At 46.4% G+C, this 15,581-nt stretch overlaps 1 protein-coding gene across 1 annotated transcript in view; it reads right to left on the reverse strand.

The window, feature by feature from the left end:
• The window catches only part of CMTM8 (CKLF like MARVEL transmembrane domain containing 8), a 97,657-nt gene extending 87,215 nt beyond the window's left edge, over positions 1–10,442 (reverse strand). The window contains exon 1 of the mRNA XM_027522697.1: positions 10,106–10,442. Coding sequence (XP_027378498.1) covers positions 10,106–10,252 — 147 coding nt within the window. The 5' untranslated portion in view covers positions 10,253–10,442. The remainder of the gene's footprint in view (positions 1–10,105) is intronic.
• Between the last annotated feature and the right edge of the window lie 5,139 nt (positions 10,443–15,581).

The following is a 15,581-nucleotide window of genomic DNA, read 5'->3' on the forward strand; positions in this document are numbered from 1 at the left end:
CCAATCTTATTTCCCTCCTTGGAGGTAAATTTTCATAAATGTCTTCCTTCACTCCCTGGTGGCTCAGACAGTAAAGAATCTCCCTGCAACACAGGAGACATGGGTTCGATCCCTGAGTTGGGAAGGTCCCATGGAGGAGGGCATGGCAACCCACTCCAGTATTCCTGCCTGGAGAATCCCATGGATGGAGGAGCCTGGCGGGCTACAGTCCATGGGGTCACGAAGAGTCGGACATGACTGAGCAACTAACGCTTTCACTTTTTCAATCCCTTTTATATCTTTAAAACATTTTTAAAGAAAGAAAGGGCCCTTTTTTTTTTTAATGAGTAGAAGGGGAAAAACAGGCATTTACTGAAAGAAGAAATAAATGGCCAATGAGCATATTTTAAATGTTAAATTTTGATCATCACAGAAATACAGATTTTAAAAAATCTCTTTTTTCACATGTCCAAGGCTCCCCTGAATATTAGCTAATGCTCTGACTGGTGGGTGTCTATGCCAAATCAGGTTTTTTTAGAGTATCTCCCACTCCAAGAAAATTGGAAAATGTTAAAAGTTTAAGTATTTGAAGAAACAAACCCACTGAAACACCACTAGAACACAAACACACAAACCCACTGAAACAGAACTACAGGGAATGCCAGTGGGTATAAACCTTTCTGTACAACTGGGCAGTAATACCAAAGCCTTAAAAACACATAGAGCAACCCCACTCCAACACAAAACTATTAGAACTAATAAATGAAATCAGCAAAATTGTAGAATATAAGGTTAAGGATACAGAGCTCAACTGGATTTCTATGATGTAGCAATAAACAATCTGAAAATGAAATTAAAATAATTCCATGTTCAATAGCATCAAAAAGAATAAAACACTTAGGAATAAATTTAACAAAAGAAATATATGATATGTACATTGAAGACTACAAAACATTGTTAAAGAAATCAGAGGAGTTGTAAATAAACAGAAAGGTATCCCATGTCCATGAATCAGAAAACAGTTTTCAAACAGCAATATCCCCTAAATTGATCTACAGATTCAGCACAACCCATACTGAAACTCTAGCACCCCTTTTTGCAGAAATTGGCAAGATGATAGTAAAATTCAAGGAAATGCAAGGGACCCAGAATAGGCAAAACAACTTTCAAAAAATAACAAACTTGCAAACTCACAGTCTGATTTCAAAACTTTCTACAAAGCTACAGTTAGTGTGGTACTGGCACAAGGATAGATATTTAGATCAACAAAACAACTGATGATGCAGAAATAAACCCTTACATTTATGGCCATATGATGTTCAACAGTGGGTGCCAACACAATTCAGTGGGGAAAAAATTATCTTTTCAACATATAGTGCTAGGGCCATTAGATATCCACACGGAAATGAACAAAATTACCCTCCTTCCTCAAAAAATTAACTCAAAATTAGCCACAGACCTAAATGCAAGTCATAAAACTACACAACTTTTGACTTTACCAGCAGTCCAGTGGTTAAGATTCTGTGCTTCCACTGCAGGGGGCACGGGTTCGATCCCTGGTCAGGGAAGTTGCGCATGCCATGCAATGCAGCACCACCCCCCTAAAAAAAAAACCTATAAAACTTTCAGTAAAAGACAGACAAGCAAATCTTTGTGACCCTGCATTAGGCAAAGTCTTCTTAGATATGACATCAAAAATACAAACAACAAGAGAAAAAAAATACACAGACTGTACTTTGTCAAATTAGGAAACCCTTGTTCTTTAAAGGAAACCATCACATAAAGTGAAAAGACAACACCCAGCATGGAAGAAAAATATTTGCAAATCATGTATCTGATATATGATAAGGAACCTGTATCCAGAATATGAAAAGCATGCTTACAGTCCACAGTAAGAGAAATTAGTTTTTTAAATGGCAAAGGATTTTTTGGTTGTTCACATTATCTTTATTGGGCTGCTGTTGACATTACTTTTCAACTTTTCAGGGCCTGGTTGTTCCTTTTAAATGGCCAAGGATTTGAACTGACACTTCTCCAAAGAAGCTAGACAAATGACATAAAGAGATGCTCAACATCAATAGTCATCATGGAAATACAAACTAAAACCACAATGAGATATCACTTCATACCTCGTCAGGATGACTAGAAAAGGCAGAAAACAAATCTCGGGGAGGATGTGGAGAAATCGGAACACTCATGTTGGTGCTGGGATTATAAGTTAGGGTCACCATTTTGGAAAGAATCTAGCAGTACCCTGACAAACAGCAGACAAAGACCTACCGGATCAGTCAGCCCTCCTCTCCTACGTAAACGCCCAAGAGAAGTGAAAACTAAGTCCACACAAAACCTGTGCACGAAGGTTCACAGCAGTGTGTTCGTAACAGTCAAAATGTGGAAGCAGCCCAGCTGTTCGTCAGTTGATGAATGGATAAACAATACATATATATGTATAATACAATGAAATATTATTTGGCAATAAAAGGAATGAAGTCCTGAGACATGTTAGAGCATGGATAACCCTTGGAAACATTATGTTAAGTGAAAGAAGCCAGACAGCAAGGGCCACACACTATAGGATCCATCTACAAGAAATAACCAGGACAGACAAATCCAGGGGGCAAAGAACAGATTAGCTGCTACCAAGGGCTGAGGCCAGAGAAGACCAGGGAGTGACTGCTAACAGATATAAGGTTTCTTTCTGTGGTGACAAAAATGTCCTAAAATCAGACAATGATGAAAGCTGTACAACTCTGTGAATATCCTAAAAAATTTCTGAATTGTACACCTTTAAAAGGTCAACTTTTCATGTGTATTTTTACTTTTCTTATTTTTTTGTTTTTTATTTAATTTTTTCTTGAAGTATAGTTGATTTTAAATGTTTCAGGGGTACAGCAAAGGACATGCATATCCTACATGATAATGGTCTTTGACTTACTTCATCTCTACATCTATCCATGTTGCTGCTAACGGCATTATTTCGTTACTTTTTACGACTGAGTAATATTCCATTGTATGTATGTATCACGTCTTCTGTATCCATGAGTCTGTCAATGGACACTGCGGCGGCTTCCATTCCTTGACTGCTGTAAAGAATGCTGCAGTGAACGCTGGAGTGCGTGTGTCTTTTCTCCCAATATACACCCACGAGTGGGATGGCTGGATCAGACAACAGCTGTATTTTTAGTTTTTAAGGAAAAATCATCAATCTGTTATCGCTAATATCTCAATAAAGCTGTATCTTAAACCTGGATATGCCCAAACTCATGGAACAGTACACTAAAAAGGGTAAATTTTACTGTAGACATCAATAAAATTTTACTTCAAGGAAGATTCATATGCCCTGTTGCTCAATTCCAAGTACACAACCATAGAAAACCTCAAAAGAGTATCCAGAAAGAGGGGGCTTAAGGACTGTTTGTTACAACCTTGTTACGGGAAAGAAAGAAACCTAAATTGAACAGTGGGAGCCTGGACATTTATGGAATACTAGGTGGCCCAGAGAAGGCGATGGCACCCCACTCCAGTACTCTTGCCTGGAATATCCCATGGACGGAGGGGCCTGGTGGGCTGCAGTCCATGGGGTCGCTAAGAGTCGGGCACAACTGAGCGACTTCACTTTCACTTTTCACTTTCATGCATTGGAGAAGGAAATGGCAACCCACTCCAGTGTTCTTGCCTGGAGAATCCCAGGAACAGGGGAGCCTGGTGGGCTGCTGTCTATGGGGTCGCACAGAGTCGGACACGACTGAAGCGACTTAGCAGCAGCAGCAGCAGGTGGCCACTGGGATTCCCCAGTGGCTCAGAGGTAAAAAATCCACCTGCGATGCAGGAGCCACAGGAGACTCAGGTTCAATCCCTGAGTTGGGAAGAGCCCCTGGAGAAGGAAATGGCAACCCCCTCCAGTATCCTTGCGTGGAGAATCCCATAGACAGAGGAGCCTGGTAGGCCACAGTTCATAGGGTTGCAAAGAGTCAGATATAACTGAAGCAACTTAGCATGCACGCATGCAGGCAGCCATTAAGAATGACTGAAGAACTTCAATAATTTTTTTTAAAGCCAGGAACAGAAGAAAAAATGTTTTTAAAAATTGGAAAAAAACAAAACAAAACACAATGCCTAAAGAAATGAACGCTGATGAGGAAAGGTAATTTATCAGGTCTCCCCAGGAAACTGGCACATTCAGATTGGGTAATCTGAGCAGAGTGTAATAAAGGTCTTATTTAGAAGGTAGGGTGCAGGAAAACCACAAGCCATAACGCAGGGCCTGGCAATAGGAAGTGGCTGGGAGTGACCGGATAACAGAGCCAGGGAAAACAGCCCAGGGCCGAGGGCTGCCAGAGCCCGCCTTGCACAGAGGGACACAGCTAGGCTGCTGAGCCCGGCAGGCAGGAGTCCCAAGAACGAGCGCCCTGAACCTGCTCCTCTCCCACCTACCGCATCCTACAGGTGCCAGGAGGACCCTGGAATCCAGTGTGGCATCAGAGGGGACCCTGGAGACGGCCGGGTCCGTGCAAGTCACTACAGGGTGGAGAGCCGGGTGGAGGGTGCCTCTGAGTGACGAATGGAAGACATTCAGCACAGATGGTCATAGCAGGAAGCAAGGAGTAGTTCATAAGTGACCGCATTTTTTAAAAAACTGCAGATAAGTAACACACAACCACTTAAGAAACCCTGGAATGGTTTACTCCAGCGGGTAAACAGAGGTTCGCCCAGAGTTTCTCAACAGTGGGGCTGTAGGCAGCTGGTGAAGCAACTCTTCATGGCTGGGGACTGTCCCAAGCGCTTCAGGATATCAGACTCCCTGGACCCCAGGGCACTGAACACCAGGAGAACAGGCATGACAATAACCAAAAATTTCTGAAAAGCCTCCCCACGCCCAAACACGGGTCAATATTGACACGCCCGACAGGAACCACTGTGGGGAACACGGTTCAAGGGGTTTTTTTTCATACTTGCATTTTTCTCATTTTTCTACCAAGATTGGGAAACTGTGTTCATCCTTCTTCAAAAAGAAATCAACAGGATAGACTAATTTAACTCCTCCCGGCCTCACCGCACATGTGGGATCTAGTTCCCCCACCGGGGATTGAACCCTCGTCCCCTGCATTGCGAACTTGAAGCCTTAACCACTGGATTGCCAGGCAAGTCCCAGGACAAATTAATTTAGATGCCAGTTCTCAGGAAACCCTATCTGTCCTCCCCCAACTAAGTTTGCTCATGACAGTAAGTAAACGAAAGGCGATCTGACATTATTACCTGCATGACATAACTCATTTTGAAGTCGCCAACAACAGGAAGGCTGCAGTTTAACTCAGCTTCTGACAAACCACTTGTATTCTTCCAATCCTCATAAATGTTATGAGATCACAACATCCTACAAGTCACAGGTCAAGTCCTGGATTGCTTCTAGCTCGTTATAAAACTTGAAGAGGAAGGAAACCACTACAATTTGGTTGCCATGCCATGTTACACCGGCACCGTCTAGGGTGTTTTAGCAGGTCACCTCTGTGAGAAAGCCAGGCCAAGGGATCCTGACAACAGATTTGGGGAAACACTGTGTTTTACTCTCTATTATTTCCCCCAGGCTCAAGCAGGAAGTCAGGTTCTCAGTAATTCTTTGTCTCAGTATTTTGCTTTTTCAAGGCGGAAAGTAACATTCTTCTAGGGGCAGGTCTAACTTAATCTGAGGGCTGGAACAGCAAAAGTTTGAAACCTGCCCTGCCTCCACCCTCAAATAAAGAATTCATGGCTCCATTTTCCTTACGGTTCAACAAACCATCCACTGCAAACTACATTCTGACTCAGATGTTAAAATATAAACAAAAATTAAAATATTTATAAAATATAAACAGTATACTGAATCAATAAAATGTAGTATATACTATTTAGGGTGATCCTTAACATTTTCAAGAGTTCTATGGAATCCTCTGGCGATCCAGTGGTTAGGACCTCGTGCTCTCACTGCTGGGGCCCTGGGTTCAGTCCCTGGTCAGGGAACTAAGATCCCACAAGCCACGTGGCATGGCCAAAATAAATGAAAAAGAAAATTTTAAGAATCTCTTTGGAGTAGGAAATAGCAACCCACTCCAGTATTCCTGTCTGGAGAATCCCATGGACAGAAGAGCCTGGCTGGCTACAGTCCATGGGGTCACAAAGAGTCGGACATGACTGAACTAACGAGCACGTACGTATGGACAGTAAGTTCATGAACTGTTCTTCCGATGAATGAAGACACCCTCTCCCATTCCACATTCCCAACATCTATTTAGATAAAAGTAATGTATAAAACTGCACAAGTGGAAGAAACTCTGCAATCATCAATTGACTCGCTTGAAATATCATAAGTAATGGAATTTTTAAAATAATTAGCTATTGACATTTGTTTTATAGATAATAGCATATTATGATAAAAGAAAGTATCTAAGCATTCTGTAGCTGTTTTCTCAAAGGACCATCCAAGAACACTTTGCAATAGTATCTAGTGAGCTTGTTAAAAATGCTGATTTCTTTCTCACTGCAGCAAACTTGCTGTAACAGGATTTCTGTAGCCAGCACTCTAAAATATGCATTTTAGTACAGTGCTCACTGTGATTTTTATGCTCATTAAATCTTTAAAGTCACTGTGCTAGAGGCTAAGATGGCGTAAAAGAAATTCTAGTTAAAACAGCATTTCAGTGGAGGTTTCTTAAATTTCTACAGCAATTTCCACTACAATGGATAAAGCAGGCTTAGGGAATGTTACTTACTTTCTCCGGCCATTCTAAACATTTGACATAGGCAATTTGGAGCATGCCTAGAAGAAGAATAAGTAACTTGGCTCAAAATTGGTGATCAATATATATTTGTTGAATAAATGAATATAACATAAACAGGGGAAAAAAAAAAAAAAAACCTTTTAGGGGACTTTCTGGTGGTCCAGTGGTTAAGAATCCGCCTTGCAGAGCAGGGGGTGTGGATTTGATCCCTGACCAGGGAACTAAGATCCCATATGCTGTGGGGCAATTAAGCCCACATGCCACAACGAGAGAGTTTGTGCACCACAATGAGAGAGTCCATGTGCTGCAACTAAGACCCAGTGCAGCCAAATAAATTAAAAAAAAATTTTAATCTCTTTAAATGTCCATGAGTTTTCCTGATTGAGAGAACAGGTTCTTGGTATTACAGAAGAACACACTCAAGTGAAGGCACACCGCTGTGATGTCACAGCTCTCTGGGAAGAAAACAGATTCTACAGGTTTCCACAAAGGGGGTGGGGGATCAAGAATTGGAATGTTTTAAAAAGAATCAGAAGAGCTAGAAGATAACAGAGGAACACTTTGAAAATTCTGAAGGAAAAAATTTCCAATCTACCATTCTTCACTTAGTCAAACTATTAATTATGTGTAACAGTGGAATGAAGACATTTTAAAAGATGCGCCTCTCGATTTACACATGCGTCCTTTTTTAGGAGACGCATGTGTGCGTCAGAGGGTGTGTGTTTCCCCCCAGACAGAGGAGGACACTGGTCCTGGGAGGCAGAGGATCAACCTAGGAGAAGGGGGAAGGGGCTTTCAACAGGCACATGCAGGAGACCCCAGGCCATCAGCTGTGTCCAGGTGAGAAGGCCAGGTAAGAGTGGATCAGACGCTCCCAGAGGGCTGGTCAAGAAAACGACCCTGATGGAATACCTGCTGTCTCTCAGTTTCCTGAGTGAAGACTCAAACAGTAAAGTCAGTGACTAAGTATCTAGAGAACTCAGAAATGGAAAATTACAATCTCCAGGAACAACAAGAAATTGGACAGCAAAGGAAAAGCACCCACAGACCCCTCAGCGGCTCCTCTTGAACAGTTTATGATATCCTAAGGTCAGCACCGGTTATCGATCTAATCCAAAGACATAAAGGTGTATGTATAATGCGGGTGGGGAAGGGGTGGCCCAAGAGGGTAAAGCCTCATTTGTCAGAGTACAAAGCCAAGGATAACACCATTGGTGGGGGAAGGGTCTAAGAGATGGGAATGTGGGTACCTCTGGTACGGCAATGGTGGGGGAGGGTTAGATGTCTACCGGTAGGCCAGTGACTCTAAAACCTGTGCATATAGAGATCTGCCAAAATAAAAACTCTCGTAGTCATTCAGGATAATTTTTCTCACATGTTTTTCCATCAGTTTCAAAAAACGTATTGAAATCGAAACGTCTACGTGCCAACACATCAGCAGTGGTTATTTCTAGTAACATAATTGTGGGCCATTTACATTTTTTCTTTTACTTTCCTATTTTCAGAGAAAGCATGGAACACGGAGTCTGTTGATCATAAATCAGAAAACAAGAGGTGTTTTACTTTACACCTGGTCCGCATCCACACCAGGGTAGAAGGCCCACCTCTGTCACTGTAGCTGCCACTCGCTCTGCTGGAGCAGAGGAGCCTGCCAACTCCTTCATCCACACAGCAAATATTTGTTGAATTCCTATAAGCCAGGCCCTGCAAGGTGATTCCAATACCCGAGCTTTCTATTGGATCTCCCCAGCCTCAGTGCCAGCAGGGGGAACGAAATGGGGGATGGGCTAAGCCAACACTTCAAACTCTCTATGCACTGGAACCAACGGGGATGTATTCAGTTGGTCTGGGGTGTGCTCTGAGTCTCTGGAAAAGTGGATGAGCAGGTTTCTCAGGGGATCTGGGGTCCTCAGCACTTTGGTACCATCACGGCCCCAAGCTCACATAAGCTAGATTTCAACCCCACAAAGGTTTAAGTGAAAGTATGAGGGATATGGGGCTTCCCCAGGTGGCATAGTGGTAAAGAATTCCGCCTGCCATTGGAAAAAGCCATGGTCCCTGCCCTTTTGTATGACACCCTTTTTGAAACACACCAGCCTGGAAATAAAAAACAAACAAAAAAAAGAACTCGCCTGGGAATGCAAGAGATGTAGTTTCAATCCCTGGGTTGGGAAGATCCCCTGGAGTAAGAAACGGCACCCCACTCCAGTATTCTTGCCTGGGAAATCCCGTGGACAGAGGAGCCTGGTGGGCTGCAGTCCATGGGGCCGCAAAGAGTCAGATACAACTGAACACGCCACAAGTAAACTGTGCGAGATATGGCAGAAGGAAGGGATGCCCCTTAACAGTTACAAGCAGGGCCCTGGAGACAGGCAGGCCTAGGTTTGAATCCCACCTCCACCCCTAGGTGGGACCTACTTCCTCTCTCTAAACCTCAGTTTCTTCACAAGTACAATGGGATCATAATCAAAGCTCCCTTCACAGGATGGGCTTCCCAGAGTGGCTCAGATGGTAAAGGGGCTGCAGTCCAGAGGGTCGCAGAGAGTCGGAGACGACTGAGCGACTTCACTTTCTTTCACTTTTCACAGGATAGGAGTGTTGTGCGGGACATGTGGGCAGGAAGGTGTCTAAAGGGCTTGATGAGACCCTGGCACCTGGTGAAGACAGTACACAGTAGCCTCCGTTAGCTGTTAACAAGCCCGGGACCTTTCTCAGCCAGGAGGAAACCTAAAGGGGGGATAACTGGATCTCTCAGCGTCCACGTTCTCCTCTAGAGAGGAGAAGGCTGGTTCATATGCCCCCTCCCCAGGAACGGTCTGAGTCTTAAACCAGTATGTGCAAAGCACCAGACAAGAACCCCTTTGATCCTCAAACAGCACCAGACAGGAGACCCTCGGAATTTTTCCGTAAACCCTTCCTGATTCACCTCAGTTTTACTTCCAAGGAGATAATTAAGAAAAAGAAGTCTTCTCCCCTGATCTTCGAGAAGCTTTGCTTTTGGGGAAAAGGCCATCCACGTGGCTATCAGGTGAGGGAGGCACCAGGTATCTCTGACACTCATGAACACAAACTCAATGTTCACCAAGCATCCTGCTCCGGGCACACGCCACGACCGCAGAGAGGGCCCAGCAGGTCGGGTTTCTCCCCAACATCCCGAAGCTCATGACCCTCTCCCCTAGAAGAGCCCAAGGTGAGAAGGGGCCCTCTTCTGAGAGGGGTCTCGGAGTTTGGCACCTTGGGATGAAGGCGAGGCTAAGCCTAAAGCGTTCCTCCGAAGCCGTCGGAAGGATGTGAACAAGCTCCCGGGCGAGGAGCACCGCGCGGGGTCCACCTGCGCTCCCCGCCCCGCCCGCCCGCCCCGAGGCACTCACGATCTCCGCCACGATGAGGAGCCCGGGCAGGGTGCGGAGGAACTCGCGGTCGTAGGAGAAGCTGCTGCTGGTGGTGGAGAAGTTCTCGGCGAAAGAGCTGGCGGTGGTGGTGACCGTCTGCGAGCGGGCGCGCTGCGGCTCCTCCATCGTCGCGCCCGGGCGGGCAGCGCCGGCCCCGCCTCGGAGACCCCCGGCGCGTCCAGGCGGGCCGCGCGGCTCAGAGCCCGGGGACACCGGCCAGTGGGGGGGAGGGGAGCGCGGCGGCGGAGGAACGGGGCGCGCGGGGGGCGCCTGCCGGGCCCGTGTGGCCGCGGCGCGAGTCTGGAGAGCGCGCGGCGCCCCCCTCTCCTCGGCGAGCGCGGGCTCTCGGGCTGCGCGGGGGCGCCGCGGCAGGAGACCCGGCGAGGGGGAAGCCGCCGGCGGCCGAGGGAGGCGGCGGAGGCCCGGCGGAGGAGGGGGCGTGGAGAGGGGCGGGCACGCGGTGGGCGGGGAGGGACCGCCCCGCGGAGGCGCCGCCGGCCGGCGGCCGCTTCACCTGTTGCTCGGCCGGGAGGGTGCGGGGGCGCGGGGTCTGCGGAGGGAGGCCTGGGGTCGCGGCCGCCGGCTGCTCGGCTCAGCCAGGCGCCGCCTCCCGGGGGCGAGTCGCCGCTGACCTGTCTCTTTCCACCTGGCGGCGGCCGGCCCGCGGCTCGGGGGCCGCCGGGAAGAGCCAGGCCTCCGGGCCGCGTGGCTAAGGGAATGGAGGGGTGGGCGGGGCGATCGCTCCAGGTGGCGAAAGAGTGGCTGGAGTTACGACCTGGCCGGACCTTAGACCCGAACGAGATCGATGTGTGGCTGCCGGGACGGTCCGGCCGGAGCTTCTTCTCCTGCCGCCGCGGCGGCCGCCGCAGCCGGGCGGGATTTCCTGCCCCTCCTGCCGGGAACAATTTGAGGAACCAGCTTCATCGCCGGGCTTGGAAGGCGAGACGCTTCCAGGCGCTCTCAGAGGCTCGATCGCGCGGATGCATGGAGACCGCGCCTGGCCCGTAGATGGGAACGGGGAAATCTTTGGGGGGGGTCCCTGGTCACGATGAATCAGTGTCCCATCGCCCTCGGGAGGAAATGTTGGGGGGAGAGCTAGAAAACTGTGTGGGTCGTGCAAAGTGTGCTTTCCTGGGGTGCGGGAGGGGATGAGGGAGCCCCACGCATGCAGGCAAACGTGTCAGGCTGACCCGAATTTCAACACTTGGATTTCTCAGCCGTGTGACCAGGAGCAAGGGGCCCCACGTCTCTGGACCTCAGTGGACCGTCTGTAAAATGCCTACGTGGACACCTTGCCAACAAGAACATCTTCCTGGCACACTCTCCTTCTGTCTGGTGAAAGAATGGCAAGAAATATTCTATTTTATTCAGACACGCCCCAGAGGAAAGGAAATAATCCTTGTTCACAAATAGAGGGTTGCTCTCAGATCACAGCGAAAGCATTCCATTCCCTCTTAATCTGTTCCCAAACACCTTTGGGAAAAAGTCTGAAGGGACATTTTTTCCCACCATGTCCTGTGAGCTGAGAAGAAAGCAAAAACGATCGATACACTCAAGTAAAACAAGGAATTCGTTTCTTTTAGGTCTAGGGCCTACGCAGGAGGACCTCAGGAAGTAAAAAACTTCAAAAGCATTACTGGGCTGCCCTGGTGGTCCAGCGTTTAAGAATCCACCTGCCAATGCAAAGGATACCAGTTCGATCCTATGTGAGCAAAGAGCCCACACGCCATAGAGCAACTGAGCCTATGCTCCACAACTGCTGAGCCCACACCCTGCAACAAGAGAAGCCAATACACTGAGAAGCCTGGGCAATGAGAGGCCCTCCCACCACAACTAAAAGTATCCCCCGCTTTCTGCAACTGGAGAAAGCCGAGTGCAGCGACGAAGACCCACCACAGTCAAAAAATTAAATAAATCGTTTTTGTTTTTTAATAGGCAAAAGCTGCTAATAGATATTTCACTTCTAGGAAGATACACGGATGGCAAATAAGTGGCTCCCTAGCTTCCCTGTGGTCGAGGTGGTGACAAGGGTGTGTGAACATGTTTGTTTGTTTGTTAAAAAAAAAAAAAAAGCATTGCAAAGATGATGATATTTAGAGCAATTCCATCTCTGAGCATTTGCTGAGCATCTCTGGCTGGTGGGTAAATATAACAAAAAATATAGCCCTTTCCCCTTGAGCAGTGGTTCTCAAAGTGTGGTGCCTAGACCAACAGCATCAGTATCACCCAGGAGCTCTCAGAAAGGGAAGTTCTCAAGCCCTACCCTAGATTCACTGAATCAGAAACTCTGAGGGCAAGGACCAGGAGGCTGTGTTTGAACTAGCCTTCCAGCAGACTCTGATATGCACTGAAGTTTGAGAGCTAGTGGATTAGAGAAACCGATCTTGCAGCTGCAGAAATAAAAGATACACATGGAATGGCTTGAGAAGTAGTTTGTGGCATCATGCAGGACATTATCAAAGGCAGGAAGGGAGGAAGGAAGTCAAGACAGCTCTATTTCTGTATTACAAAGGACAAGCCCATCTCAGAAAACCTCTGAGCCCAAATGGACTTCAAAACTCGGACCTTTAATTTAGGAAGGTAAAAGGTACATATGCCATACACTATATAACACCTTTGGTGTGGTGGAATGGCCCTTGAATCAAGTATACTCCTTTGGGGCAACGAAAACACATGAATGAAATAAGCGTGTGTTTGGCTTTTCTACTGCCATGTGATAAATGCTTCCAAACATTAGTGGCTTAAAATAACAACCATCTTGCTCATGAATCTATGGGTCAGGAATTTGGGTGGGACTTGGCGGCAGATTCTTTGGCTCCTCATGCTTACTGGAGTCATTCACTCAGCTGATTTCAATGGGGGCAGGGCAGGCCTGGAAAGTCTGAAAAGCCTTTATTCACATTCTCTTCACTTCCTTTCTGAAGCACTTCAGTGCTCCAGTACCTGGCCCCTCTCTCTCTCCCTCCATGAAGCTTGGGCTTCCTCACAGTATGGTGGGTTCAGAGTAGATGGACTTCTCCACAGAAGTTGGCATCCAGAGGGGAAAAAATGAGCAGAAGTTGCAGATCTCTTAAGGTCCAGCCTTGAAAATCACAGAGCCTCATTTCTGCCTCATTCTGTTGGTCAAAGCCAGTAACCAGGGCAGCCTGATTCAGACAGCAGGGAAACAGACACCACCTCCGGATGAGAGGAGCAGAAAACGATTGTGGCCATGCTTTCGTCCATGAAGTGGAACAAATAAAGACAATGACTAACTTCCTCCCAGGTTAAGTTGGATGTTTCTCCAGATACATTTTCTGCCAGCTTGAGAGGAAACTTTAGGGTTTCAGCGTCTTAGATTTCAGAATTACAAAAAAATTACATTGGTTGTTGACAAATGTCCTCTTCTTCCCAACTGCTGCCTAAACCCATGTGCTCATCTTCTGCCTGCAAGCCTCCCAGTGGGATGCCTATTCCTCCAATGATGTATTTTTTCAATCCACCCTTCATTTTGCTGCAAGAAGTATTGTCCCGAAACGCCAGGCTCGGAGCGGGGCTAACGTCTCTGTGCACAGTGTAAAAGCCACCAGGAGGGGGTACACCCCACACTTCCAGCCCCTTCCCAACTGCTCTAGGACGCTTCCCATTCCAACCTCAAATATATTTCCACATGTCTCTGTAGGTATGACCGCTTTATACCCATAACCAGCTCTTCTCCACCTAGAAAGCCGCCTACTTCATCCACAGCTCCAATCTGCACCCTTCAGGCCCATTTCAAAAGTCACCTTTCTGTGATTTCCTCCAGAGTTTCATAAAGCTTGCTCTTGTTTTCTTTCCTTTACAATTCATTAATTTTATGCACCCCTCCTTACCTCTTCTTGAGGGACTTGAATTACCCTTTTTTATCTCCCTCCCTGCCAGAGGAAGTGTTGAATGAATGCAGAAACCCAAACTTTATTCTTTCTTTGGCTCTGTCGGGTCTTTGTTGCAGCGTGTAAGGTCTTTCATTGTGGCACACGGACTCTAGTTGGGGAGTACAGACTCAATAGTTGGGGTGCCCAGCTTTACTTGCTCTGAGTCATGTGGGATCTTAGTTTTCTGACCAGGGATCGAACCCGTGTCCCCTGAATTGCAAGGTGGGTTCATAACCACTAGACCACCAAGGACCTCCCCTAAACTGTACTCTTAAACCCAGAAAAGTATCACAATAAGAAAAGGTAGGCCCTGCCCTCCTGTGAAAGACTTCATGCAGAACAGAGCTTTGAGCTGAGACTTGTGGGAGGTATATAATTTTTTAAACTGGAGAGAAGGTGGACAGGTAAGCATGACATCACCCCAGCCTATAGGAGCAGGCCAGGTGACACCACAAGTCCCCCATGAGTAGGCCAGGTACAGATACAGAGAATCTAAGGAGATCTGTTTGCGTGGAAGAAAGGACTTGTGTGGGGTGTGTTGAGGGTTTATACAGAGTCAAATTATGGTTTCCACTAGGTCATAATACCCAACAAGCAAGCTATGAGACATAGCACTGCCAAGAGTCTGCGGAGCCCAGGCCACTCCACAGAGATGCAGGGCTCATTAATAATCCAGTGAAAAGGTGGGCACCTTGTGATTTCCACCTGCTATGTAAAAGAGGATCAAGGGACATTTTCATTTATAGAGAATTTTTTAGAGATACGCTTAACGCATGTTTCTCTTCATTATTATTCTAGTTTAAAACTAATTATGGCTGTTTCAGGCAATCATCATCAATGGATATTAGAATTAGTGGATGAAAGTATGATGAGAATGAAAAGAATATTTGCATCATCTCAGAGTATGTCCCCAGAAGATACAGTTTTCCCTTTGAAAACTTATAAATTTATAAGTAACTTTACAGGGGAGGAGACCTGTGAGACACCACCAGACGTCAAAGTCACTGTCACCGACAGCATTGTAACTCCCGATGTGAGGCATTGAGAAAGAGATAATGTCACTTCCATGGGCTTCTTATCAGAATGAATAACCCAGCTTCAATCACGAGGAAGAAACAGATAGACCAAACTCAAGGGACATTTTACTAAGTATCAAGGTCAGGAAAGACAAACACTGAGAAATTGTTCCACACTTGAGAGCCAAGTGCAAAGTGAAATTGCTAGAGGACTCTGAAAAAAACCTCAGTATGATGGCGGGGGAAATCTGAATAAAATTCTGTACATTAGATAGATAACTGCATTGTATCCATGTTAATTCCACGATTCACATCTTATGTAAAATGTTAACATTTGTGGGGTCTGGATGATACTTTACAGGAAATCTTTTTTTTTTTTTTTGCAACTTTTTGGTTAGCTTGAAATTACTTCCCAAAGTTAAGAAAATCAAAATAGTGATTTATGGTTGATCACAAATAGAGTTCTCCAATTCCAACTGTAGTTCAGATCCTTCCAGCACAATTGACTAGGTGATTTATCCACCCCAGAACTTCCTGTTTCCCATC

The sequence above is a fragment of the Bos indicus x Bos taurus genome, chromosome 22, assembly GCF_003369695.1.
Source record: "Bos indicus x Bos taurus breed Angus x Brahman F1 hybrid chromosome 22, Bos_hybrid_MaternalHap_v2.0, whole genome shotgun sequence".
Classification (NCBI taxonomy): domain Eukaryota; kingdom Metazoa; phylum Chordata; class Mammalia; order Artiodactyla; family Bovidae; genus Bos; species Bos indicus x Bos taurus.